Genomic DNA, 24,570 nt, shown 5'->3' on the forward strand with positions numbered 1-24,570 from the left:
GTCCTGAAAGATGGACCGAAGGCTCCGAAGCATTGCTCTACCCGAAACGACACCCTAGGCTTCCGTAGACAGACGGGCCACCATATAGAAGAAAAGTAGTTGTTCCTTTAGCGGTCCGACAAAATACTGGAATATGAACGTTCATCCTCCTTCCACCGAGGTCCAGCACGAGATACGCTTAGACTCACCGACCAAATCTGTATTTCATTCCCCATGATGCATTTTCGAGTATCGACAATCCACATCTCCAAGTTCTCACTCCTCTTCCAGTTAGTCCGAGCATGAGGGACTCCCTCACACTGCGGCATCCCGAAGTCTCGCTCACGTATCCACTGGCAATGGACGACGTTCTACACTAGACGCCAGTGCATACCGTCAGCATTGGAAAGCAAGACTGGCATAGTGTCCTACATGCAGCTCATCGCGAAGCCCTGGATAAAATCGACGTTGAGTTAGCCGTGAATCCCGTGCCACATGGTAAATATTATGAACACGACATATGGACATGACCAATGAAGGCAAACTTTTCGAGGTGTGGCAGATGAGACGAGAACTAACATCTTTGATTAAACCAGACACATCCAATCTTCTATAAGCCGAAAACTATCTTTCGCATTTATCACATTGCGATGTACTGAAACTTTGAAAGGTACCTCACAAGACTGTATCTTGCACCTGTTATGGATATACTGATGATACCTTCCTCCTGATGATTCACGCCCTGGTCCATTGGCTTTCAATGTTTGAAATACGAACATCGACTTTAGCCTGAAGGGGGACTCCGTGGATCGTCACGATTATAAAGTCAGGATGAAGTACTGCCTTACCTTCTCGTCATAGTCGACCCAGTCATCATCTTCAAGATCAACATCGGAGAACTTGGTGCCAGTCTCTCCCCGGCATGTCCATTGCCCTTTCTGTGACATTTCTATATAATGAGATTGGAGAAACACGATAGAAGAAAATACAAACTGGAGCAAAATCTGTGAACTCTAACCCACGACACTCCATCTTCAATAGGGTGGAAAATTGTCCATTTGATTCAGCGGAGTATGGTTTTGACGGTTCAGCAACAAAGCTGGCTGAGCTTTCCTTTTTACAATTACCACAACGCCAAACGAGGTGAGCTGAGCCTCTACTGTTCGAGATATTTCGTGTTTCCTGAAGAAACGAGATGGAATCCTCCATCATCATGAAGTAGACATACATACCAATCTTTTCAACGTGACGTACTTCGGGTGCTCCTCGTGACAACTATTGCAGACTACCTGCACGGGGTATTCAGAATACAGGATATGACGTGTCACCGAATATCACTTTAAAAAAGTACTCGAAATCATCACCAGAAGGGGCGAGATCTGTGACGTTTTCTAGCTCAGCTTTGATTTCCAGTTTCAAGAACTTTTCAGAATTAACATATGGAGGTCTTTCCGATGTAGCGAAAGAAACTTACGACCATGATAGGATGATGTATCTTTCAAGTTCAGGATCGTGGTGTGTCGTTCATCGATGAATGAATATGATCAGAGTTTGTGCTTGTTTGCGTACTTCCGTTTTCAAGGTCGGTTTTACAGTCGGACGACTTCTGCCAAGTTGCCAACTCCAACATGTGGTTACTTCCGCCATGTCGACGCGGTCTGCCTTCAATGATGGTCGCCAGGCAATTTCATGCCACTACACAAGTGTCCATGCGGAAAAAGATGTCCAAGGCATCGAAAGCGGATGACGAAGAAATACTTCAGCACTTTCAGCCAGATGGGGGATTAGATGTACCAGTGGCCGGATATCTATTACACCGTCAGCAGCGGCAGACATTATACTACATGCGACTAATTGAGCACGAGATTCCAAAACTCGTAGGTCAGCCATGATTGACCCTAATTAAAGACGTCCACTCATTCGCATTTTAGCGTTCCGCAAATCATTCGTCCCTCCAACTGCCGCTACACCCCTCGTCATACGGTCCGTTGATTTTGCTGGAGAACAACATCCGTTGACAGCTAAGCGGAGTGTTGTCGTTCCGGTCGCACACCTTCCCCTGCGGAACGAAGTAGCTTTTCACAGAGCGAAACTCCTCGCAGGCGTGCGGTGGATGCCAGAGCCCCCAAGAGACTCTGGTATTTCAGCGGATGAGGATGCAGCCAAGCATGGTTTTATCAAAATTGCGTGTGAGGACTTTCCGCGAGCCAGCATGAATTTAAAATGGATCAGCGATACGCTTGATAAGCTGATTCTCGAAGCAAATGTAGGTCGAGTTTGACGTCGGCTATCATCCATACTCATAATTGATAGGCTGAGGGCGAGGCACCATATCAACGGCTACCACTGGATACCCGACATCTCGATTCTAAAGTGCGGAAATCGAAGAAGGGTGATCATGTTCGAGGCAGAGGTGGATTGCGTCCAAGTCTCAAAGACTTCCCCGCGGAATGGCTTCCAAAGCGTCAAGAAAATGTGATATCTTCTATACTTCCATCTCAATAATAGATTGTATCTCTGGACGGCCGCTGTTAATCGGTCCGATATCATGATCACGAGTGTACGGCGAATCATCCAAAATATGTTATAAGCTCCATCGATGAACAAGCCCGCATGCGTTTCTCCCTATCTTCCTCATGGCGAATACAATTCGTGCGTCTGTGATTCAATCATGCACTGCCCGTTTCAATCTATCAGAAACATTGGACAAATTTGAAAAGTTGACTAGACTTGCAAAAGAGCGCGATGGATCGCAGCTCGTTGTATTTCCCGAAGGCTTGTGAGTCCACCTTGGTCCGCATGTCGTCTTACCTATGGCATGTAACTCTTGCTCAGCATCGGGGGCTACCCAAAATGGTCAACCTTCTCATGCTTCGTAGGAGAGAGAACTTCCGAGGGCAGGGACGAGTTTATCAAGTATTATAACGCGGCCGTTGAGATTCCTTCGCCAGCGACATATCGTATCGCAGAAGTGAGCAAGGCGACAGGGGTTTTTGTGGTCATGGGGGTTATCGAGCGTGATGTCGGGACACTCTACTGTACCGCCATATTCGTCGACCCCGTTGAGGGCCTAGTGGCAAAGCATCGAAAACTACTGCCAACAGCATGTGAACGTTTAATCTGGGGGCAGGGCGATGGAAGCACCCTTCCCGTTGTAGCAAAGAAGTTCCAATCCTCCGTCGAGCCAACGCGCACCGTCGAGACGAAGATATCCGCTACCATATGTTGGTGAGTGTCAAACCTGATCGCCCTCACCTAGAGATCATAAACGAGTTGTACCAGGGAGAATTACATGCCTTTGCGTGAGTGAGTCTTGAGATTGATCTGAGTAAACCTCTCAAACAGTGTTTCTCCAGTCCGAACCTATTATTACTCTCTCGGGACGCAGATCTATTGCGTTCCAACGGTTGATGCGCGTGAGACTTGGGAAAGCTCTATGCGACACATCGCATTCGAAGGACGTTGTTTCGTGCTTTCTGCGTGTCAATTCGCGACCGAGAAAGACTATCCTCCGGACCATCCCGTTGCAGATACCAGCAATCGCAATCCTGACAATGTCATGATCAACGGTGGCAGCTTGATAGTCAGCCCTCTGGGAAAAGTACTCGCTGGTCCCACGAGGAAGCCCGAGGACATCCTGACTGCAGATCTTGACCTTGATGATATTGTCCGAGGAAAGTTTGACCTTGATGCTGTGGGGCACTATTCACGTCCAGATGGTATGACCACTTCATTTTGACTTGAGATATGACTCATGGTCTGTGCTTAGTCTTTCAGTTCAAGGCAAACATCTCGCCTTGATTTTGGCAAGGGGGCCCATGTTCAAGAAAGTGTGACGATGGTCTCTTATTATCATCTCTACTGTCAATATCGTGTCTTCTCGAGTTGATCTGTACAATAAACATTCACTTCTAACAGGTTCCACTGATATTGGATGTTGGACGTCCTATCTTTCCCAATTAATTATGCTTTGTACGACATGCATGTGGCTCGCTCGGTACTAATGTGGCCGACAAGGACAAAGATCAAAGCGACATCCTCTTTCTCGTACTCCCACAGCACGCACAAAGTGATGCATAGAAATCCATTTGAAAACTTCCACAACTACTATGATATAAGAGCTAGCAACACATACAACTCCCCTCATCACTTGAAGTCACTAAGCTGCGGCAGGTCCAAAGTTGACCAGACTCTTCAGCCAAAAAACCCTCGCACTACTTGCTATACACTTCATAATGTCTAACTCGCAAACTCCTGATGCACGCACTGCGCTTATGCAATCTATTCTGTCGCGTCACTTGCAGGCGAGTCCGGCGAGAGCATCCTCAAGCTCTCTATTGCGGAGACCAAGCCGCAATTTTAATGTGCAGGACTTTGCTGGCCACCGAAAGCAGGCAGCTAGCCCTAGCAAACGCAAGGCGCGCGAGGACAAAATTGCCTTGACGATTCGAGGTAGAACGATCTATGATCCACGAGCCTGCCCCATTACACACTCGGCACCCAAGAAAAGCAGCCCACGGAAGAGGTTGATGAAGCCAACCGGTCCCTCATACCACCCTGGTGCATCCTTTGAAGAGAAACCATTGACTCTGAATATTTTAAAACGGATGAAAACCGAGGAAGAATACCCAGAGAAGAACCAAGGTTTCTTGGTAGAAGCCGGAGGTGAATCTACACCGAGCTGCTACTGGGAGGCGCAGGACAAGTCTCCTTGGATGGGCATCTCCGAGTCTGATCCGGACTGGCCAGGAAGCAGTGAAAAAGTCACACCCTCGGACATGGAGTATTCTCCGTCTCGCTGGAACGCGCCGCAATTTAACTCAGGGGAGGGCGACTGGGAGATGATGTTTGACATGTACATCAGAGAGCAGTGAAGCTATGATGGGAAGAACTGTTGAATAATCATAATCAATACGGTAATCACTCATTTTCTGTAGTTAGTTGTGGCAATATGTATAGCCTGCAGTGCACTATCATTTACGTACCATCGCCCTTTATGAACGGCTCTCTCCGCCCGGTCGATATTAATCGCTAACGGGATTGAGTTATTCGCTTACTGAAAAGCGGATTTAGCGCGCCACTGAAGCCAAACAAATGCAACACATTTGTAGACAAGAAGAGTGTTTGCTTCATCTTTCTCTCCTCGTTTGCAGTCAACCGAAAGTAAATTTTGGACCTTATTGCTAGTCATCTTAAGCCCTTCATCACTGACAGCAGCGTCCAGATGACTGACTCCTACACCTCTCGCGCCGGTGACCACTCGCCCTCTCCAAATGGCTACGCGAACGGTTCCAGTCCGTTGTTGGCCCAATCTAACAACGCTGGTATCTCACCTGTCATTCGCAAAAAGCTTATGGGCTACGTCGGCTTCGCCAACCTTCCAAACCAAGTGCACAGGAAGAGCGTCCGGAAAGGTTTCCAGTTCACTACAATGGTCGTCGGTTCGTTGTTTTATGCTAACTTAGTAACATGCCCTCAAATATTAACTATTCTCTAGGCGAGTCGGGTTTGGGCAAGTCTACGCTGATCAACACTCTCTTCAACACGCCTCTATACCCTCCCAAGGAGCCCCTTCCTCCTTCGGCTGAACGACCCAAAACGGTTGCTATTGAAAGCATTGGCGCAGGTCAGTGTCATATGACAGCACACGAGATGCCATTAACACCCTCACTTAGATATTGAGGAGAACGGCGTTCGTCTCCATCTCACTGTCGTTGATACTCCCGGTTTTGGCGATTTTGTCAACAATGACGACAGGTATGTAAAAATTTGGCCAAATTAAGAATATCCCACCTATACGTAATGTCAGCTGGAGGCCGATTGTAGAAGACATTGAGTCGCGCTTCGACTCATATCTAGAGCAGGAGAACCGTGTAAATCGGCAGAAGATCGTTGACAACCGTGTTCACGCTTGTCTTTACTTCATCCAGCCCACAGGTCACTCGTGAGCAGTTTTGTTGTCTTTTGTTGTACTTCTATCTGACACGTTCCCTCTTTGCACAGGCTGAAACAACTCGATATTGAATTCATGCGTCGCCTGCACACCCGAGTTAACCTAATTCCTGTCATCGCAAAAGCTGACACGCTGACGGACGAGGAAATTGTTGCCTTCAAAGCCAGGGTAAATCGTCTGTCCGTGCCGCATTACTTGTTACCTGACCTTGCATGCAGATCCTTGCAGATATTGCTCATCACAATATTCACATCTTCCAGGCACCCAGCTATGAGAACGAGGATGAGGAAACCCTTGCCGAGGCCGAGGAAATTGCTAGCAAAATTCCTTTCGCAGTCGTTGGTTCGGACAATGTCGTGGACACCAAAGATGGTCGTCAAGTCCGCGGACGTGCATATCCTTGGGGTGTAATCGAAGTCGACAACGAGGAACACTGTGACTTTGTTAAGCTTCGCCAGATGCTCGTCCGGACCTACATGGAGGAGCTTAGAGAGCGCACAAATGATGTGCTATATGAAAACTGGCGAAGTGAGAAACTTCTTAGCATGGGTGTCGCCCAGGATTCTAGTGTCTTCAGGGAGATCAAGTAAGTGCTAGCTTTGTTGTTCGTAGAGAAAGTTGATTGACATCTCGTCAAAGCCCTTCTGCCAAGATCCAGGAGGAACGCATTCTGCATGAGGCCAAGCTTTCCAAGATGGAGGCTGAGATGAAGATGGTGTTCCAGCAGAAGGTCCAGGAGAAAGAGTCGAAGCTGAAGCAGTCCGAAGAGGAACTTTATGCCCGACACAAGGAAATGAAGGACGCTCTCGACAAGCAGCGCGCAGATTTGGAAGACAAGAAGCGAAGAATCGAGAGCGGTCGACCGCTGACCCCAGAGAAGAACACTGTAAGCCCAACAATCCAGCCCTGGAGTGCTTACTAACTAACGTTCATATAGACCAAAAACCGTCGCTTCTTGCGGTAGATTCTCTTCGTCTCGGTACTTCTGTCTTATTGTTCTCTCTTCGCCTCTTCTAGCTTGCCATTTAGTATTCTTGCTATCGTACATTGCCTTGGCGTTTCACTCGTTACCTCGCGCTCGAACATTTTACACTCTCTTTTGGATTGATATCCAGGTTTGGCTACCCTCTACCCCTTTAGTACTACTATGAGCAACTTCTTATGCAGAGTTTCTGGATGTTGAAAGACGTCGAGGAGACGATTGGATTTTTATTTTTGCGATGACTGCGCGCAGATACCCAGTGTTGCCACTATGTCAATACTGATAAACAGATAATCTTGAGTTTGTCACAGCTTAATGAGATTTGATCACGAACCACGACGAAGCTCAATCATGGCTGATAACCAGTCCGCTAACATTCAAGCACTATTGTCCGCATTAAACGTGTTCACTCGTGCACCTGACAAGACTTCTTTGGAGAACGCGAATTCCTGGCTGCAGGATTTCCAACACTCTGTAAATGCACTTTCGCCCTTCGCCCGATCTTCCAATCCGGTCATCTGACTTCGTCCATCCGCCCTGTCCTAGCCCGAAGCATGGTCGACATGTAACGTCCTCCTGCTATCTCCTGATGCACCCCCAGCGGCCAAGCTATTCGCTGCACAGACTTTCAGGTCAAAAGTTAGTCAATCGTGATTCATTTCTGTGCGCTATTGAAATCTCCCCGACAGGTTACTTATGATCTTCATCAAGTAGATCCATCGAATCTCCTTCCCCTCAGGGACACTCTTGTCACTGCGCTGGAGAGATATCAAAGCGGTCCGAAGACTATTATCACACAGTTATGTTTAGCGCTTTCAGGACTTGCCCTGCAACTCCCGGCTTGGGACAATGCTCTACAGAGTATCGTCGAGACATTCGGAGCGAACCCTGTAACAGTTCCTGTTTTACTCCAATTTCTGACCATCCTTCCGGAAGAAGTATCGGGTAACACAAGGATACCTGTGACTGTGAGTGGCGCATAATTGGTAGATTTAGGAGGTTTTCATGACCCCAACAGGACGATGAATATCGCGAAAGGTCTACAAAACTCCTTTCAGACAACTCTGAGCAGGTATTGGAGCTGCTATCCATGTATTTGCAGGCAACTGGTCGGTCTATTTATTTGATTGCGAAAAGGCATTGGTTACAAAATTCTGCAGGTGTCACACACGTGGTTCAAAGCCAAATCTTTGATTGCCTTCGTAGCTGGTTAGTCGCAGGAGAAATCGATATGCCCGCTTTCGGGAAATCTCCTTTGCTTGCATTTGCATTCGAGGCCCTAGCCTCGGAGGAACTCTTTGACTCGGCAGTCGACGTCGTCTGTGAAATGATACACGAGACGCAAGAAATCGACGACAATATGCCTGTGATTGAACTCATCGTTCCTCGAGTCATTGCCCTCAAGTCTCAACTGGAAGATAAAAAGGATGATCCGGAAAAGATTCGAGGCTACGCAAAGATTTTTGCAGAAGCGGGTGAAACGTACCGGCTACTTATTCTTCAGCACACCGACACATTCTACCCAATCGTCGAGGCAATTGGCCAGTGCTCAGCCTACCCTGACCTCGATATTGTGCCCATCACTTTTCCTTTCTGGATGCGGCTAGCTCAGACTATCGGCAAGAAAACAACAATTTCGCCCCTATTTGGGGAAGCGTACAAAGCGTTGATGCAAGTCGTCATTCGCCATTTGCATTTCCCTCCTGATCTCGCCTCTATAACGGGCCAAGAGGCGGATAATTTCCGCTCGTTTAGACATGTGATGGGAGATACTCTCAAGGACTGTTGTCTAGTTCTTGGTGCAGATGCCTGTCTTCTTTCTGCTTATGGGCTCATCACTACGGCGCTCTCTCGCAGCCCACAGTCTATCTCCTGGCAAGAAATTGAGGCCCCTCTCTTCGCTATGCGCTCCATGGGTGCTGAAGTTGATGTGATGGACGAAACCGCCGTGCCCAAGATAATGGATCTCATTCCCTCCCTTCCGATTCATCCTCGAGTTCGTTATGCTGCACTGCTAATCATATCCCGGTACACCGAATGGATCAACCGTCACCCGGACTACATTGCATATCAACTACAGTACATCTCGGCAGGCTTTGAAGATCCTGACTCCGAAGTCAGTGCGGCTGCAGGGCAAGCGTTGAAGTACTTGTGCCAAGATTGTAAACAGGTGAGACCAAGCGTCACCTTTGTTGTTCAATTTTATTTTATTAACGCAATTGCAGCATTTGATTGAATTCCTTCCTACGTTGCATACTTTCCTCACAACAACCGGAGCAAAACTGGCTCAGGACGATCGGCGACAAGTATACGAGGCCATCGCTTACGTGATTTCTGCAATGTCTATGGAGAAAGCTGCGGAGTCCCTGCGAACCTTCTCGCTTGACATTCTGTCTCAAATACATGCCATAAGTAGCAAAACGACAGCAGTAACCAAACAAGAACTCAAGGAAGTCGGATGTGAGTTTCGTGGATCGTGTTGATATTTGGCTAACGCCTGTCTCCTAGATGGCTTGGAAAATCTGGAAGTCATGTTGCATGTCGTAGGACCCTTTGGAGACCAGCTACCTGCCGCCTGTCAGAACAGCTGTCAAGAAGCATGGTCGATTTTTGACACCTTCATATCCAAGTTCGCGTTCGACTATGACACTTCTGAAAGAGTCACTCGCGTACTTCGTCACGGCATTACGCTGTTTGGCGAGAGCGCTCTTTTAGTTGCATCATCTGTCTTGTCACGGATGGTGACGTCCTTTGAGGCAACAGGTTTCTCGTCTTTCTTGTGGATTTCAGGGAAATTTGTAGGGAGGTTTGGTCACGAGTCGGACCCAGTGTTGCGAAATGCCTTCCAAAACATATACGAGAGAGCGACCAACAAAGTCGTTAGCCTCCTACAATCAAAGGATCCAAGAGACATTCCTGATGGTGAGCCCTTTGCGTTCCAATCTTGACGAAAGCTGACTTTGGTTTAACAAGTATTGGAGGATTATGTTCAGCTCTTACTCCAGCTCATACGGATGGCCCCAGACGTCTTCTTCCAGTCCAGCGCATTCCCGCTGGCATTTAGAGCCACGATGGCTGCCCTCACTCTAATTCATTCTGACCTCGTCTTTGCATCCTTAGATCTCTTCCGCGACATCCTTACTCACGAGAGTCTTACTCCTAGCTCATCGCCACCTCCCAAGTTCCCCATTTACTCTTCAGCCATCAAGGCCGTCATGGAAAAGGAGGGATTCGAGTTTGTCGGCTACATGCTCTCGGGCCTGGTTGGAGACTTCCCCGAAGACTCTACTGCGATTGTTGTCACCATCTTCCGCGCCGTAGCGCTTCTGTGGTCTACGCAGCTGGTCGCATGGCTGCCACCTATTTTGCAGCAGCTTCCTCCATCCAGTGCCCCGAACCAAGTGAAGCGGCAGTTTTTATTGGACGTGACAAAGTGCGTGTGCCTTATAACTCCTTTTGACTATGGTATTGAAGTCGCCTGATTGTTAGCTCGTTGAACACCGCCCAATACGACAAGGTCAAGTATTCCATTCTAGCACTCCACCGCGCTTCACGCAAGGCTCGAGATCGTAGACGTGTAACTCCCTTGAACCAAGTGTGAGATCCAAGTGAGGAAAGCTTTCTCGTCTCACACGGACTGGAGAGATTCAACGAAGGGAAGAGATGTGCACACACTTACAGAACTGTAATAGGAATTTTGTACATGACAAAAAATTGTTTAGTATTTGTTTGTGAATGCGTTACCAGTGTCTACCACCACTCGGCGCTACGTCCGAGGGAACGTTGCTCACGAAAAAGTGACATGGCAGAGAATGCTGCGAAGCGAGACTTCAGGTACACCAGGAACGCGAGAGTGTCTCATGACATAGTACCTAATCGGGAAATACCGGGGTTTGAGGTTTTGGCACGGCGGGCGGGTTGCCACATATCACAACGCAGCGGGGAGACTTTGCATTTCTTTCCAACACCACATCCACTAATGTTTCGTCGTTCAGGTCAATCATTTGCTTCTGACCGTACGTTATTGATCTACTTTGCAATAGCAACGGAAGCTGATGTTTTCATAGTCGGTCGCCGGTCGTTCTCAGTTTCGGCTTCTCGAAAGAGTTACGCCGACACCATACACAACCTACGTATTCACAAAGACACTAAAGTACTCTGTCAAGGTTTTACTGGAAAGACAGTGAGCTCTCAACGTTCTCCTTGGATTTTAACGCGCGAAGAATTTATCATCGGAACAGGGAACCTTTCACGTGAAAGAGGCTTTAGCATATGGAACAAACATGGTTGGGGGTGTTTCCCCAAAAAAAGCAGGCCAAACGCATCTCGGCCTCCCTGTTTTTGGTAGTGTCAAAGAGGTATGAAGGAATCCATCATCATTCTGCCAATGTCTCATCATATCGAATAGGCTGTTCGGGCAACAAACCCTGATGCCACAATCCTTTATGTTCCTCCCCCCACCGCTGCTGATGCCATCATTGAGGCCATCGAGAACGAGATTGGTTTGATTGTTTGTATAACAGAGGGTATTCCTCAGGCCGATGAAATCAAGGTAAACTATTTTTTGCGTTACATCGAAGCAGTCTGTGAACTTTATATTTAGGTCATGAATGCCTTGAAGAGCCAATCTAAATCTCGTCTCGTCGGACCCAACTGCCCCGGCATCATCAACCCACTAGGTTGCAAAATGGGTATTCAGCCTGGTCACATCCACATGCCAGGAAAGATCGGTATGTCCCAATCGAAAGGCTTTTTTTCGTCTCCCGCCTCATCGATATATTCCAGGCATCGTTTCGCGTTCTGGAACCCTTACGTACGAAGCTGTCGCGCAGACCACCGGTGTTGGTCTCGGTCAATCACTCTGTATTGGCATTGGTGGCGACCCATTCCCCGGTACTCAGCACATCGACGCCCTCAAAGTTTTCATGGAAGATGATGCAACTGAAGGTATTGTTGTCATCGGTGAAATAGGTGGTTCTATGGAAGAGGAGGCTGCCGATTACCTTGAAAAATACAACAAGACTCGTAAGAACCCCAAACCTGTCGTTGGGTTCATTGCAGGACGCACTGCTCCCCCTGGGAGACGCATGGGACATGCTGGTGCTATCATTTCTGGCGGCAAAGGTATAGACCATTGGATTCGCTTTAATCTCCCGCTGACTTTTTGGATCGCAGGCGCTGCAGTAGACAAGGTTGCTGCTCTTGAGAGAGCTGGTGTTATAGTGACGGACAGTCCTGCAAAGATTGGTGCTGAGATGCTCAAGGTTTGTTCAATTTTTATTGTTTTCAATGGTATGCTGACTTTCGGGAAAGGCAATGAAGGCAGCAGGTCTCGTCTAGATAGATATTACCACTATACCAGTGTACCACAGTTCAATCTATTATTTTTATTAGGCCAATAATCTGCTGTGTGCTTACATAATCGTTCACCAATCGTTCATCGATGTCATTTACTCCGTCCATAGATGAAGCAGCAAGCTATCTATCATCTGCACCGTCCCTCTCAAAGGTTTCCACAACCATCAAGCTCGAGGTCAATATGGTGTTCTTGACTTTTATCTATTCTCTAACTTGTTCATAGCTATATGGTCTATTCAAATATCTCAAGGTGGCCTCGAAACCGCAGGGCTCAAGGCCACACATATTTGACATGACGGGACGTGCCAAGTGGGACGCGTGGAAAGTGGCGAGCGATACATATGTGAACAATAGTCACGCCGCGGCACAGCGGTATCGAGCAATCGCTCAAGAATTGGGATGGAAATCAGATTCTACTCCCAACAGTGCGTCTGGGAAGCGATCGGAGGATGAAGGTGCGGATACAGGTGTTCTGAGTGACTCTGCTGGCTCGGGGTCTTCAAGTGGTGGCGGCGGGATGGGAACATCTGTCAGCTTACTGGTCAATCCGGGCCCAGATTTGGGTGAAGCTCAGACGCTGCACGGGTTAGCTATCGCGGGAGACGCAGAGAAGTTGATGGCGTTCTTGCTTGTCAATCCAGCGGTCGATATAAACGCACGCGATGAATTTGTGCGCTTCACCGCTGCTTCTCTACACAAAAACTAAAGTTCCAGTGACAGGATTATACCGCCCTTCATTTGGCCTGTGACAGAGGGAACTTGTCAGTAGTCCAAGCATTACTGAGCAAGGGAGGGGATCCTCTGTTGAAAGTAAGGCATGGAACCTTATAATTCGAATACTGACCTTGTGATCCGACAGGATCCCGACGATTACACTGCAGCAGAGCTAGCTCAGGTAGCTGGACATCAAGAAATATATGACCTCCTGAATAATTAGAAGATGTTTGAATGATAATGGAATTATAGCTGCAATCTACATATGCGAGGCTGTAGTGGTAATATATGACTTCCTCCTCGCTCTTAACAGACGGTGGAACGAACCCACCCCAAATCGATGTCGATTTGCTCAAGGTTCCTTCAAAGCACCACGAGAACTACGATGTAGCTGAAGTCATTCCAGAAGAATTGTCTTTTGACGATTCCGTGCCGAATTTTGGACCCAAAACCTTCGGGTGATACTTGGAGTCCGGCGGTAACACACCACCCTTGAATGTTGACTTTAGCACCAACAAGCGTACGAATAACAAAGGCGGACTTACACGTTCCAATAGCTTGACTACAGATTTGCTGGGCAGTGCTCCAACACCCAGCCAATATTTTATTCTGTCCACACTCCATTTGACAGTCTTGTGTGTGTCCCCGAGCTTAAGAGCAGGATCGTAGATGCCCAGTAGCTCCATAGGCTTTGCGTCTCGTCTCGTGCGCTGATTAATGGCGACTAAATGAAATATACGGTTGTGTCTTTGGCCGTGCATGGCCATCCTGAGGCGCACAGGCATGGTGTAGTATTGAAGTAGTACGCCTGTAAGTTGGGAGAGAGCGAAAGTCGTGTTTATTACTATTTGGTCAGACGCGAGCCAAAGTAGCGAGCCACAAATTCAATTATTTTTGTGACCTCAAGTAGACTGGGCAATACAGTTTCTACATCATAGATAGTTGGTTTGGAGGAGAGGATGTGACACTCGTAGTGTCCGGAAATACTATGTGTCACCGAGGTTTACCGTACCTGCTCCAACAGTGCTAGTGAAATTTCCCCTACAAGCGGCCCTTGAAGCAGTGAAGCTGAGAGTGCAAGAACGAAGTGTTGTCTTTTTATTATAAGTCAGGAGTCTGACTCGGGACCTTCGCTGCCTGGAATCAACTGGGTAGGTAGATATCAGCCCCCACTCGAACATTCAGTAAACGAATTTCACAGACCATACAAATATTGTTGCCGTTGAGAAGCGTCTGTGCAAGTCGTGTTTTCTTCTTTCCCTGAGGAGTAGTCTCGCTGAGGACGACCGTCAGCAACAGGAAATCGCCATCATCTAGTCTCACTGACTATTCAGTTACATCCTCTAGCACCATGTCTGCGTGTAGGCGTGTTCAGCACCAGCTTTATCGCGTAGGAAAAGGTGGCCGACTCACTGACGAAATCGTCGAAGCCAAGCAGCGTCCCAGTAAACTCACGATCACTCTTCATAATGACCCATATCCGGGATCCAATGCATCTGTCAATCAGCTCTGCGACGGCTGTCAGGAAAGTGATCAATGATTTTGTTGTCTTTTGTACTCGCCTAGCGGGAGGATTTGAGAAGCCATGATGGTACAGTTTGTGGTGGCGCAAAGCAAGACGGGCGAGACATGTTGGCATCAGCATTCAGATCAATGTTGTAAATTTCATGTATCGCATAACAGACATCATTGGGTAGTACAGGTTACCAATAATAAGTATTATCAGCTACTACACTGAATCATTTTCTCGTGCTCTGACATATATTGTTGTCATAAAGGAATTTGCGTCCGTTAGACGCGTTACATGTAACATACCGCACAAGCGTAAAGGGTAAGGAGAGATCACAGGTTGCAAACAGAATGGGGAGTTGAGCGATAATGGTTGGTGCAAGATATAAGTGACAGTAGCACAGTGGAAGAGATAGGCGAATCAACAAGACCAACAGTTTACTGCTGGCCGAAACTAAAGCCTCCTTGAGGAGCAGTGACATCCTGGAACTGCGCAGATAATTAGTACATGAAAAAGGACAATATCAGCGAACTCACAGCAAATGTACCAGTAGCATCAAGGCTAGGTGCGCTGATTGCTGCATCCACTTCCTCCTCATCTGGGAAGTACTTGTCCATGATATTGAACGCCTTCTTATATATCTCTAGGTTGTCGTGTGATTGGAGGTTGTGGATGGTGATCATACCGCCCGCCTCTTCGACATATAGAGCATATTGGTTGACAGATCCGGGACCTCCAGCCTGTTTGTCTGTCTCGCCGACCTTCAAAATGTTATCGAGACCATCAAGGGCAACTTGAATGATCTTGTTATCCATCATAGTGAGCAGGTCACAAAGTGGCTTGATACAACCTTGCGAGACGAGATAGCGGATCTGCGCTGGTTCGTGAAGACCGCCAGACGTCGCGTTCGAAATTGCCCAGCAGGCCTCCTTCCGCGTTTTGAAGTCGGCATTGGAAAGAATGTTGATGAGTGGAGGAATGATGTTGGCATCGATGACTGCCTGAATTTGGGGAGGTGACCCAGCGGTAATGTTGGAGATCGTCCAGCACGCTTCTTTCCTGATACCTTCTTTTGGAGAAGATAGCAGCGAAAGAAGAGCGGGTAAAGCCCCAGACGCGATAACGACCTGAGTCTGAAGATCATCTCCAGTAACAATGTTGCCGATTGAACGAAGAGCGGGCGTTTGTACGGAGGTTGAACTGTGCATGAGTAGATCAACGAGGCGCCGACATACAGCTGACTCGATAACTGCTTGGATCTTGTCGTTCGAACCATCTGAAAGGTATGAAATAGCCCAGCAAGCATCAATCAAAATTTCGTCATCGAGCGAGTAAATGAGTTTGGTCAAGACGGTCAACGCGGGGGAGATCTAGTGAAAGACGTCAACATCCTATGCATACAAGCCATGATTTGCCACAAACCAGTTCCCAGTCGGGCTGAGGATTTTTGCCCCTGCAGAAGTTACTCAAGGTCCACGTAGCGTTCCTGAGCATGCTAAGTTTGTGATTTTCGCTTAGCAAAGTCAGGAGTGGCCTCAATGCCCCTTGCTGTAGGACGTAATCTCTGCATTGTGGACTGTCACCCGCGATGTTCCCGAGGGCCCATACCGCCTGCTCACGAACATCGAGGACCGGCGATGACAGGAGGTTGATGAACTCAGGCACAGCTCCAGCGGAGATGACAACTTGAGTGTGCTCGGCGGTTCCAGAAGCAATATTTGTGAGCGCCCAAGCGGCCTCGAACTATAAACCGATCAACATTGACTCATTGGTGAGGGACGGAACAACAAACCTGCAACATGGAAGCACCAGTCCGAAGGAATTCAACGAAACGGGGTACAACGCCACACTCGATGACTTTCTCGATTGGAGGGTTCCTCTCCTTTGACAGCAGTTTCCGGAACTTCGTAGTTGCATCCAACTGGCGATCAGGATCATTAGAAAACACGCCACTAATCATTTCTTCCGCAAGCTGCAAGCACATTCAGTATAAAATCATGAAAGTGGATGAGATCGTATGCACCGGAGGCTCCCAACTGCTTGTCGTCGCTTCTTCATCTGAGTCGGCTGAAGCTGAGGGGAGGAAATTACGCCTTTTCGCGATATTCTCCTCGCGCTTCTGCCTTCTGATCTCAACCTGCTGCTCCTCTCTGCGACGCCTAAGATCGTCTTGCTTCAAACCACCTTTATTCTTATAGTCTGATCAAATACGCGTCTTCAGTAACTGATATCAAGAAAAAAAATTGAGGCAAGCATACTGGCTCTGCGGTGTTCCATGGTACGTGACTCCATGACGGATTGCTGGATCGCAAAAATCTAAGAAATGATAGAAGAGAGAGAGATAGAACCAGAAAGAAGATCAAGATGTTGAAAGCTCTCGCGTCACAACAAAGGATAAAGCATTATCAGCCACGTGTGACATTGTCATATCCATCACACAATGTGACTCAACGAGTCACGTCACAAAAGTTTTCGTTCCACATACTTTTAGTTCTATCAGTCTCCCAGATTGTTGGTCGTTAAATATTAAGTGTTCAGCAGCTGATTTTACAAACAATTGGTATCAGGAGTGCGAAGGTAGGGTGGAATTGAGCAGTAGCAAACTTGCGAGCGGTAGTGGTACTTCACGGGAAGTTGTGTCGTTCTCGTGCCTCGATCGGACTTCAACTCAAAGTATTGCACGACAAATTTCTAAATACTGAAATGTTCGATTGCAGTAAGAATACAGCGTGGATAATAGTTTACGAGTCAAACGGGTACTAGTAAATATTATTTAGTCTCTCGGGGTGTCCAGTCATTGTTAACGATTACTCACCTCAAATGATTCCGGAGGGTCAACGTCCGGCGAACTCTCATCTAGAGCAATGTGGAAATCTCTCGAAGGTCTGGCCCGATGTACGAGGGCTTGCGGTTGTGCATGTCCGTTCTCAGTTGGTGCTGGTTCCACGACAGGAGGTTCGAACGAAATGAACTCCGCTTCCGTGTCTGGCCTCTCATCTACCATCAGGAGAATACCACCCCCGCCCGCGTACCGCTCTGATGCAACACCGGATGGCGCCTTCCTGAGACCAGGGTTCGGATTCCCTTTGCCACTAGTCTTATGTGGGACTGTGTTCAATGATACCGGACGAACGGGTTGATACCGTCCTTCAGGGGGGAAGCTGATGTAGGCGAGTTGCGTGGGAGTAACACGGGAGAAGTTCGCAACATTCTCTGAGGAAGGCTCTGATTTCCGTTTCGGCTTAACGTCTTCGGGAGCGTTGGTCGAAGGCGAGCCATCCGTAGGCTTGCCGGCAAAACCCTCTTCACCTTTCATTTCAACATCGCCATCCTTCTTTTGCTCGGGTTTCTCGTCCTGAAATATCACATAGATAAGTAAAAAATACCCTGTGGTAAACGCAACCATGCGTACAGTATCCATAGCATCTGCATCAGCAGCTGCTTTTTTCTTTTCTCTCGCTTTGACCTTAGCGGTTGTCGAAAGAACTGCGGTAGCCGCTTTAGCGAAGGTCTCCCGTTTGGGAGGTGTGGCGGGAGGAGGATAGGCGAAAAGACTGGGTCTGGCATTGGAGACAAACTCGAACTTTGGTACCTGAATTCTGGTTAAGTGAAAGTGGCCGAGAAGCATTGCATGGTGCTCACTTTCAAGTCTTCATTCAGGCCAATAATAGCGGTTGGTTCAAACGCGAGGCACGCGCAGTGTGCTAATGGATACCAATACCAGAACTGGCAGAACATGGTCATACCAACGATCGCGTTCGTATTTTTGCTCCCCGCTCGACTCTGCAAGCTAATGGTAACGTTGCGGCCACCTGCATCTATCAAACCTTGCCCAATAGCAGCACCAAAACGTGCCATAGGATCTTCGTGCTTGTCAGACACCACTTTAGTGTAAAGGGCACGGGTTGAGGACATGGATGGAGACGAGGCTTCTGACTGTTGGACCAAGATCATACCAAGGGCGATGAAGGCACCCTGTCGCACGAAATCAACGCCATCCTTAGTCATGGGCTCAAGGATCTCAACGGCATCTTGAAGACCGGTGCCTGCGCATGCAATACCCAGGGCTAGGGTTGCACCACAACGAACGTGGGGGTTGTAACTTTCACTGAGGAGTTGAACAATTCGGGGGACTTGACCTGGGTTCTTAAATAGGAGGAAGGCGAGTGAGGTCACAGCTGCCCTCCGAACATCATCTGAAGTGTCAGAGACTGCAATGTGCAGTAGCTGCCGGACTGCGTCGTTATTTGACGTCCCTGCGTAAGCTAGCGCGAGAGTGTAGACACCGCCATAACGTAGAATAGGGTCCTGAATGGAAACTTCAATAAGAGCATCGACAGTCACGGTAAGGCTTTTACCTTTTCAGTCAAAAGTGAAGTGATTGTGGAGTCGGCCTCCTCTTGGCGACCATAGAATATGAACGCCAGTCCCATGGCCAGACCGCGAATGATCTTCTCGTGCTGCGTCTCTCTAGCATACGTTAACATCTCCTCCGCGGAGGTCTGATCTGCAGAACCAAGCATCACGAGACCCATGGCATAACCAGCTGCTTCGCCGGCCACGGCGGAATCGGTGAACAGCGTTTCCTTCAAGTCATCGTATGCATCGGAACTTCTTCCGCCCATTGCTGAAATACCAAGGCCGAGAGCGGCACCGTGCTGCACAACCTCGCCCTGAGCGGTTTTCATGGTATCCCGAAGGTAGTTCTCAACGGGTTGGCCGCTACCACAGCCAGCATTGATCAGACCAAGAGCATAAAGAGCACCACCCTCGGAGTAGGCGGCCCCTTGGATCTGGCTTTCGCCCCCTGCTTGGGGGAGGTATGGGCCAAGAATGGTCATTCCCTCCTCGAAATGGCCCTTGTGGATAACACCGAGAGCAGCGGTCGTAGAGAATTTTGCCCAGTTAGACGCCAAACCGAGCCATTCAAGGTTTTCACGAAGGAACACGTCGGAAGTCGTTCCAGCGTGCATGAAGGCGTTCTGTAGAGTAACCGCAGTATGATATATAGACGTCCGAGCTTCGAGAACTTCCTAGCGACAGAATATTAATGACATTTAAAATCTACCATGAGAATACTCACTTTCGTGTTCTTCAGAATTAGCATATCTACTTTATTGTTGCGCTTCAAGAATTCCAGGTATAGTTTGACGGACTCTTGCCCATCCAAGATTTTACGGAGCTTGTCGTATATGTCTTGTGTTTCCTATGGGACAAACTTAACATATAGTTCGCATGTATATGATAATACTTACATCCTTGCCCTCAGGTAAGTCCGCCTTCACCCCCTGCAAAAATTCCCGAGCACCTCCCTCAACTAAGTCGAATGCGAATTGATATGCAAGAAGCCTTTCCTTTGGAATCAGGGAAGTCAGGAGTGGAACGACGAGTGATGGCCGATTAAGGGTGACTAGTAGCCGAGCCAGGGCATGAATGTGCGGGGATTTTGACAGTGATGTTGGAGGAGGGAAGAGAGGTAGGAGGAAGTTGAGGACTTGATCGCGGTAGGAGAGGGAGAAACCTGTATCTAAAACAGCTTCCATCGTGTACGAGAGAAGGGAGACATCGTGAGTCAAGTCATATATACGGTTCACAACATCGAGACGATGAGACTCCAATGCAATGCCAATTGCCTGCCCACAAACGGTGAGCTCGGAGTAGGTAGCATTCATGACGATTATATTACCTGGCGGTACTCCCCCTCTTCAATACAGCGATCGAAAATGCTTTCTATGATAGCTTGTAGCCGAGCATCAATCTTCGTCGAGCTCCCGGAAGGCTCTTCGGTGCGTAGTGTGACGTATCGGTCAATTGCATTGGCTTGAAGGTGAGTGAACAACATAAGGTTAATTTGTGGGCCAGGGCAAGGGGTCTGACACTCACATATCACTGTCTCGACATATTCACCTGCGCCATGTGCGCGAGCCTCAGCCTGGAACGCGCTCCCTGCGCCCAAGGCAAAGGACAAGGCTTCGTCATACTCTCCCAAGAAATAATACACTTTGCTAGCCAGCAAAGCAGCATTATGGCGAGCAGTCTTTGGAAGATCATCGGACTCGTATAGGCTTTCTCTAAGAATAAATTCCGAGGTCAGAATCGACTAGTGCACAGTGAGTAATGGCAACCCATACATGAGTGCAATATGCTCCGAAATTTCTGCCCAAAACTGAGGAACCAGGGGAATGAGTCCTTTGAGAGCATGTTGCTTGAATACGGTGTCTGGTTCTTGAAGGAGAGCGAGCACGCCAGCCGCGGAAGATTGGGAACGAATGACCATGACTTTCAAGTCAAAGAATACTATGAGACGCGTCACCTTTCATCACGCTGCACACGAACAAGTCTTTCAATCGGAGATTTAATCCACCTTCCCGACCTCATCCGTCCAAACGCTTCGGAATATTCATTGCATATTTAACATTTCGACGCCATAATTCATGTTTGCTCACAACGCCGTACGTGCTATTGCTCGCGCAGCTCCCAGAGGTTCCCGTGCATCCTCTGCCGATGCAGGTGCAGGTGATTATTTCACAAAGCGTGATGCGGTCAGGGCCCATGCTGCAGGTTCGCAAAAGCACTGTCTTGCAGATATAATTAGTACTTAATACACCTGACAGAGGTTACTCAGCTTTGGCGCAGAATAAGGTCAGCCCGATATCTGCTACATAGTTGATTTCCGCTGACGTTATGGAAGCTTCTATGTTTGCGTCCCAGCTAGTGCGTTTTAACATCAGCTGTCTGTTTGGTCTGCTTACCCCTTTTTAGCCATTGCCTGCGCCCTTTGGGTGCGTAATGTGGAGGCAGAACATGCTGAACACGTAGAACACATAAAGGCAGAACATGATGGTCACCTTCCCGACATCCCTCAGTACGAATACATGAACCGTCGTCTCAAGCCTTACCCTTGGGGTATGAACTCGCTGTTCTTTAACCCGCATGTAAGCCGTTCAACTGTTCTTGTGTTCGTCTCAACTAATCATTTACAGGTCAACAAAGATTTGTCGGAGGAATGATTTCGTTTCGTATCAGTAGACTATGATGTCATTTCATCTCATTCAACAATTTCAGCGGCATTTTTGTCTGTCACTCCAGTTGGTGCGCAGGTCGTAATTTCCTGGCGTTATATCTGCCTCCATAGTTTCGATGAAATGCCGGTTAAGTTTCTGTTATGGTCGTCAATATGAAGTGTGATTGAAAGCTATAAGCAGGGAATGACTTGACCCCGCCCGCAAGCCTCAAATTTCGCCATCGCAGAATGTTACAGGCAGTCCTCGAAAGTCTGCTTGCCAAAAGATACAAACAAGATATCCCCTAGATGGCCACAGCGGTGACTGACGAATATTTTTTCCTTCGTTGTTGCCTGCAACATAATGCACTTGCACATCTTTGCGAGGTTCAGATCTCAGTGCTTCTTCAAACGACTATCTAGTGCGCCTTCCCCGATTACAGCGCGTTTTAGGAGTCGAACACGCTTTTTAACATTGGTACATCTTGGAAGCCGAAAGCGCTGCTTTAGAAAGACGTGATTTACGAGCTTCGCCGAGTTCAAGACAGATGTCATGTCAGGTTGTCGTTGGTGGATATTTACTTTCCAAATGAGCTTCACGCTTACATGAAACTTATCGCTTCTGTCGTTGTTCTGTTGCGTTCCACTGTATGACGCTGCGGCCTCCGGACTGCATTGCTCAGCATGACACTAGCGGAGGTAACTCGGTGTTCTACAAAACCAGTGATCCGAGGGTGCAATTATGATCTGCATCACTAAAATTTGAATTAATTCCCGATACCTTTAGGTAGGACCGTCTTTGTCGACCGTTCAAATGGAATTCGTATTGCAAGCCGGATATTTCCTTATGCCTTGCAATCTTGGTCTGGACTGACGCGAGAAGACACTTTCGCGGATTCGCTACTATCCACATCTTTTTTGGATTCGGATGCGCGTGACTATTCTAGAGACGGCGTATTTCGAGCGGTCGACTCGGAAGGCGACGAACAGTTCTCTACCGATTTTCCATTCACTCGCGACACTGCTAGCCACAGTTGTCTTAGGTTGTGAATGGTTCGCGTTTTGTCGCGATATTCTGCAGTCATTTTGAAGGGCAGTTTTTATCATTCGAGTGGGCATTGACAGAAAATCTTGGTATGTCTCTGGTCCGTCTTTCGGAATTAGGGTGCAACAGTCTAGCGGATGGTGATTCTCTCGTTAATAAAGCTGCCCAAGCGGATTGTTTATCGGCAGATCTCGTTGCTGCTCATGATATGGTTCGACGTCAGCAGACAGCCTAACATCTATTGATTACTATGTCGCCGTTAGACGACAATAATTCAATGACTAGAGTTGGGTTTACAAACTTTGAGCTGGCCTTTGCACACAATTGGTGGTGCCTAAGTGACACGCACCATAGACCTAGTACCAGCGCTGGCAGTGACAACGGGTAACGATAGCAGATACAACAAGCCTTTTGCAAGATAAGAGGTCACTGGCAGCGTGTGAAGTCGAAGTGGTCGAAGACTCAGACGCGGGTTCTCATATGAACGATGCGGCGACCGGCCCTTTTTATTTACGTAGTAGAAGTGTGCGGCATTCATTCCTAGGATGAAGACAAAACCATACTGATGAACTGTACTACCACAGCTAGGCGTTGAACGTTGATATAATAGTGCGAGTACATACTACACGGGTGGTGTGATTGTCGCCAAAAAAGGAAGGTGCTGTAGATCGAATACCACCAAAACTGCTTTCATGTGGGACATGTGGAGACTTTCACGCATTAACCACTCACCTTTGCAACCACCTACACTACCACCACCACCAACATAGAGCCATGCCTCGCGCAATCATATCTCCTTCAGTCCTTGCCTCTGACTTCGGGCAACTCAGTGCAGAATGCAAGAGAATGATCAAAGGCGGAGCGGAATGGCTACACATGGGTACGTCTACTGATATGTGGAGCTTCAGAGATAGTCCTCATCGCCACCTCACCTTGTGCAGACGTCATGGACGGGTAAGAAATGAGATTCAATACTCTTATCCGATGTCAATCTGTCCCAATCCAGCCACTTCGTGCCCAATATCTCAATGGGTTAGTGCGCCATCGCGCTCGTCTGCTTGCGAGTAGTTCTCACGTGCATGTAGGTGCACCAGTTCTGTCTTGCGTTCATAAAGGTGTCCCGGGCATATTCATGGATTGCCATATGATGGTTGCACAGCCCGAGAAAGTAAGTACATATCTTATCGAACTCGATTGACACGGTAACTGACGTCGGCATCTCTTCAGTGGGTGGACGACATCGCAGACGCAGGAGGCTCGCTGTACTGTTTCCATATCGAAGCCACGTGTAAGTAATCTCGCTTTCGATCTTCTCCTGAAGACTTAGCTCCTTGCGCAGCCGATGCTATTTCGCTTATCAACGCCATACATGCGCGAAACATGAAAGCTGGGGTGGCTATTTCTCCGGACACGCCATCCGCAGCTATCACGGATGAAATAGGCGCAGTAGCAGACATGCTCTTGGTTATGACTGTTTACCCTGGTGCGTCACAATATCATTTTTGATAGGTTGCCTCACGTGGCGCAGGACGTGGCGGTCAAAAATTCCTCGAGCGGTGTGTACCGAAGGTTGCGGAACTGCGGGCACGCTTCCCAGAGAAGGACATTGAGGTCGATGGCGGTGTTGGGCCCAAGACAATTGATGTCTGTGCCGATGCAGGTCAGTGCTGCCACAGAATCCCCTAGACGATTTTGACTGGTCCGCAGGCAGCAACGTCATTGTAGCAGGAACTGCTATTTTTAACGCGCCAAATCCAGAAGACGTCATTACTTCACTGAAGACTACCGTTAATACCGCCCAAGCGAGATTCTCGAAGTAGCTGCTGAAGTCGCTGAACTGCTGATCGCACGATATGTATTATGCATCTATGTTCATTGAGGTAGCACAGTTTATGTTATTAAAGTAGACTAAGACTGTCCTAACACGGCAGCTGAACCAAAAGGGCAGCAAGTAATCTACTTGACATGTCCGAGGTGAAAAGATCGACAAATAGTAAAGGTATGGACAGTGAAAGGACTGGGGGCC

At 48.1% G+C, this 24,570-nt stretch overlaps 14 protein-coding genes across 14 annotated transcripts; 9 read left to right on the top strand and 5 right to left on the bottom strand.

The window, feature by feature from the left end:
* Positions 1-714: 714 nt before the first annotated feature.
* On the bottom strand, positions 715-1,398 carry HD556DRAFT_1229113 (DUF866-domain-containing protein; the record flags this gene model as incomplete). Its single annotated transcript, XM_041297269.1, has 5 exons — positions 715-768; positions 828-917; positions 973-1,161; positions 1,212-1,268; positions 1,318-1,398. Coding segments are annotated over 5 exons (471 nt in total), but the record flags the coding sequence as incomplete, so codon positions are not given.
* A 209-nt stretch (positions 1,399-1,607) lies between these two features.
* HD556DRAFT_1499185 (mitochondrial ribosomal subunit protein-domain-containing protein) lies at positions 1,608-2,932 on the top strand (the record flags this gene model as incomplete). Its single annotated transcript, XM_041308928.1, has 4 exons — positions 1,608-1,635; positions 1,756-1,860; positions 1,911-2,245; positions 2,293-2,932. The coding sequence occupies 4 exons, from the start codon at positions 1,608-1,610 to the stop codon at positions 2,482-2,484; spliced, it is 660 nt and encodes a 219-aa protein (XP_041165176.1). The 3' UTR covers positions 2,485-2,932.
* HD556DRAFT_903383 (carbon-nitrogen hydrolase) lies at positions 2,331-3,990 on the top strand. The gene is made up of 5 exons (XM_041311991.1): positions 2,331-2,758; positions 2,815-3,207; positions 3,262-3,281; positions 3,336-3,698; positions 3,749-3,990. The coding sequence occupies exons 1-5, from the start codon at positions 2,616-2,618 to the stop codon at positions 3,778-3,780; spliced, it is 951 nt and encodes a 316-aa protein (XP_041165177.1). The 5' UTR covers positions 2,331-2,615; the 3' UTR covers positions 3,781-3,990.
* Positions 3,991-4,214: 224 nt separating this feature from the next.
* On the top strand, positions 4,215-4,853 carry HD556DRAFT_1438713 (uncharacterized protein; the record flags this gene model as incomplete). Its single annotated transcript, XM_041305864.1, has 1 exon — positions 4,215-4,853. The coding sequence occupies one exon, from the start codon at positions 4,215-4,217 to the stop codon at positions 4,851-4,853; it is 639 nt and encodes a 212-aa protein (XP_041165178.1).
* A 207-nt stretch (positions 4,854-5,060) lies between these two features.
* On the top strand, positions 5,061-7,245 carry HD556DRAFT_1339403 (Septin-domain-containing protein). Its single transcript, XM_041302036.1, has 8 exons — positions 5,061-5,420; positions 5,477-5,605; positions 5,655-5,736; positions 5,789-5,923; positions 5,983-6,100; positions 6,151-6,518; positions 6,572-6,818; positions 6,870-7,245. The coding sequence occupies exons 1-8, from the start codon at positions 5,204-5,206 to the stop codon at positions 6,894-6,896; spliced, it is 1,323 nt and encodes a 440-aa protein (XP_041165179.1). The 5' UTR covers positions 5,061-5,203; the 3' UTR covers positions 6,897-7,245.
* Positions 7,246-10,680, top strand: HD556DRAFT_1286269 (armadillo-type protein). Its single transcript, XM_041299339.1, has 8 exons — positions 7,246-7,388; positions 7,461-7,553; positions 7,604-7,882; positions 7,933-9,084; positions 9,140-9,374; positions 9,423-9,836; positions 9,888-10,347; positions 10,404-10,680. The coding sequence occupies exons 1-8, from the start codon at positions 7,266-7,268 to the stop codon at positions 10,513-10,515; spliced, it is 2,868 nt and encodes a 955-aa protein (XP_041165180.1). The 5' UTR covers positions 7,246-7,265; the 3' UTR covers positions 10,516-10,680.
* On the top strand, positions 10,681-12,356 carry HD556DRAFT_1339414 (succinyl-CoA-ligase). The gene is made up of 8 exons (XM_041302037.1): positions 10,681-10,930; positions 10,982-11,097; positions 11,156-11,272; positions 11,323-11,466; positions 11,518-11,644; positions 11,700-12,038; positions 12,090-12,178; positions 12,228-12,356. Exons 1-8 carry the CDS (start codon positions 10,717-10,719, stop codon positions 12,252-12,254), a joined length of 1,173 nt encoding a protein of 390 aa, XP_041165181.1. The 5' UTR covers positions 10,681-10,716; the 3' UTR covers positions 12,255-12,356.
* Positions 12,332-13,288, top strand: HD556DRAFT_902527 (uncharacterized protein). The gene is made up of 4 exons (XM_041311989.1): positions 12,332-12,447; positions 12,496-12,942; positions 12,993-13,082; positions 13,132-13,288. The coding sequence occupies exons 1-4, from the start codon at positions 12,358-12,360 to the stop codon at positions 13,207-13,209; spliced, it is 705 nt and encodes a 234-aa protein (XP_041165182.1). The 5' UTR covers positions 12,332-12,357; the 3' UTR covers positions 13,210-13,288.
* Positions 13,289-13,426: 138 nt separating this feature from the next.
* Positions 13,427-13,771, bottom strand: HD556DRAFT_1200015 (ribosomal protein S16 domain-containing protein; the record flags this gene model as incomplete). The annotated part of the gene is made up of 2 exons (XM_041296366.1): positions 13,427-13,477; positions 13,532-13,771. Coding segments are annotated over 2 exons (291 nt in total), but the record flags the coding sequence as incomplete, so codon positions are not given.
* A 48-nt stretch (positions 13,772-13,819) lies between these two features.
* HD556DRAFT_1339419 (like-Sm ribonucleoprotein) lies at positions 13,820-14,641 on the bottom strand. The gene is made up of 5 exons (XM_041302038.1): positions 14,549-14,641; positions 14,400-14,495; positions 14,314-14,341; positions 14,190-14,262; positions 13,820-14,133 (listed from the first exon to the last, which is right to left on the bottom strand). The coding sequence occupies exons 1-5, from the start codon at positions 14,571-14,573 to the stop codon at positions 14,095-14,097; spliced, it is 261 nt and encodes an 86-aa protein (XP_041165184.1). The 5' UTR covers positions 14,574-14,641; the 3' UTR covers positions 13,820-14,094.
* Positions 14,642-16,901, bottom strand: HD556DRAFT_1339422 (ARM repeat-containing protein). Its single transcript, XM_041302039.1, has 6 exons — positions 16,755-16,901; positions 16,520-16,695; positions 16,289-16,468; positions 15,919-16,239; positions 15,033-15,866; positions 14,642-14,984 (listed from the first exon to the last, which is right to left on the bottom strand). The coding sequence occupies exons 1-6, from the start codon at positions 16,786-16,788 to the stop codon at positions 14,934-14,936; spliced, it is 1,596 nt and encodes a 531-aa protein (XP_041165185.1). The 5' UTR covers positions 16,789-16,901; the 3' UTR covers positions 14,642-14,933.
* On the bottom strand, positions 16,902-20,829 carry HD556DRAFT_1339424 (26S proteasome regulatory complex non-ATPase subcomplex Rpn2 Psmd1 subunit). The gene is made up of 10 exons (XM_041302040.1): positions 20,628-20,829; positions 20,380-20,567; positions 20,183-20,316; positions 19,752-20,129; positions 19,580-19,702; positions 18,855-19,529; positions 18,139-18,804; positions 17,909-18,088; positions 17,312-17,851; positions 16,902-17,255 (listed from the first exon to the last, which is right to left on the bottom strand). Exons 1-10 carry the CDS (start codon positions 20,771-20,773, stop codon positions 17,238-17,240), a joined length of 3,048 nt encoding a protein of 1,015 aa, XP_041165186.1. The 5' UTR covers positions 20,774-20,829; the 3' UTR covers positions 16,902-17,237.
* A 101-nt stretch (positions 20,830-20,930) lies between these two features.
* On the top strand, positions 20,931-21,506 carry HD556DRAFT_1438720 (COX6A, subunit VIa of cytochrome c oxidase; the record flags this gene model as incomplete). The annotated part of the gene is made up of 5 exons (XM_041305865.1): positions 20,931-21,057; positions 21,111-21,138; positions 21,188-21,210; positions 21,259-21,431; positions 21,480-21,506. The coding sequence occupies 5 exons, from the start codon at positions 20,931-20,933 to the stop codon at positions 21,504-21,506; spliced, it is 378 nt and encodes a 125-aa protein (XP_041165187.1).
* A 1,694-nt stretch (positions 21,507-23,200) lies between these two features.
* HD556DRAFT_904423 (ribulose-5-phosphate 3-epimerase) lies at positions 23,201-24,432 on the top strand. The gene is made up of 8 exons (XM_041311992.1): positions 23,201-23,424; positions 23,486-23,498; positions 23,551-23,576; positions 23,630-23,712; positions 23,772-23,832; positions 23,884-24,027; positions 24,073-24,204; positions 24,252-24,432. Exons 1-8 carry the CDS (start codon positions 23,319-23,321, stop codon positions 24,362-24,364), a joined length of 678 nt encoding a protein of 225 aa, XP_041165188.1. The 5' UTR covers positions 23,201-23,318; the 3' UTR covers positions 24,365-24,432.
* The last annotated feature ends 138 nt before the right edge of the window (positions 24,433-24,570 follow it).

This window comes from Suillus plorans, assembly GCF_016647745.1.
Source record: "Suillus plorans strain S12 chromosome Unknown HD556scaffold_7, whole genome shotgun sequence".
In the NCBI taxonomy this organism is placed as follows: domain Eukaryota; kingdom Fungi; phylum Basidiomycota; class Agaricomycetes; order Boletales; family Suillaceae; genus Suillus; species Suillus plorans.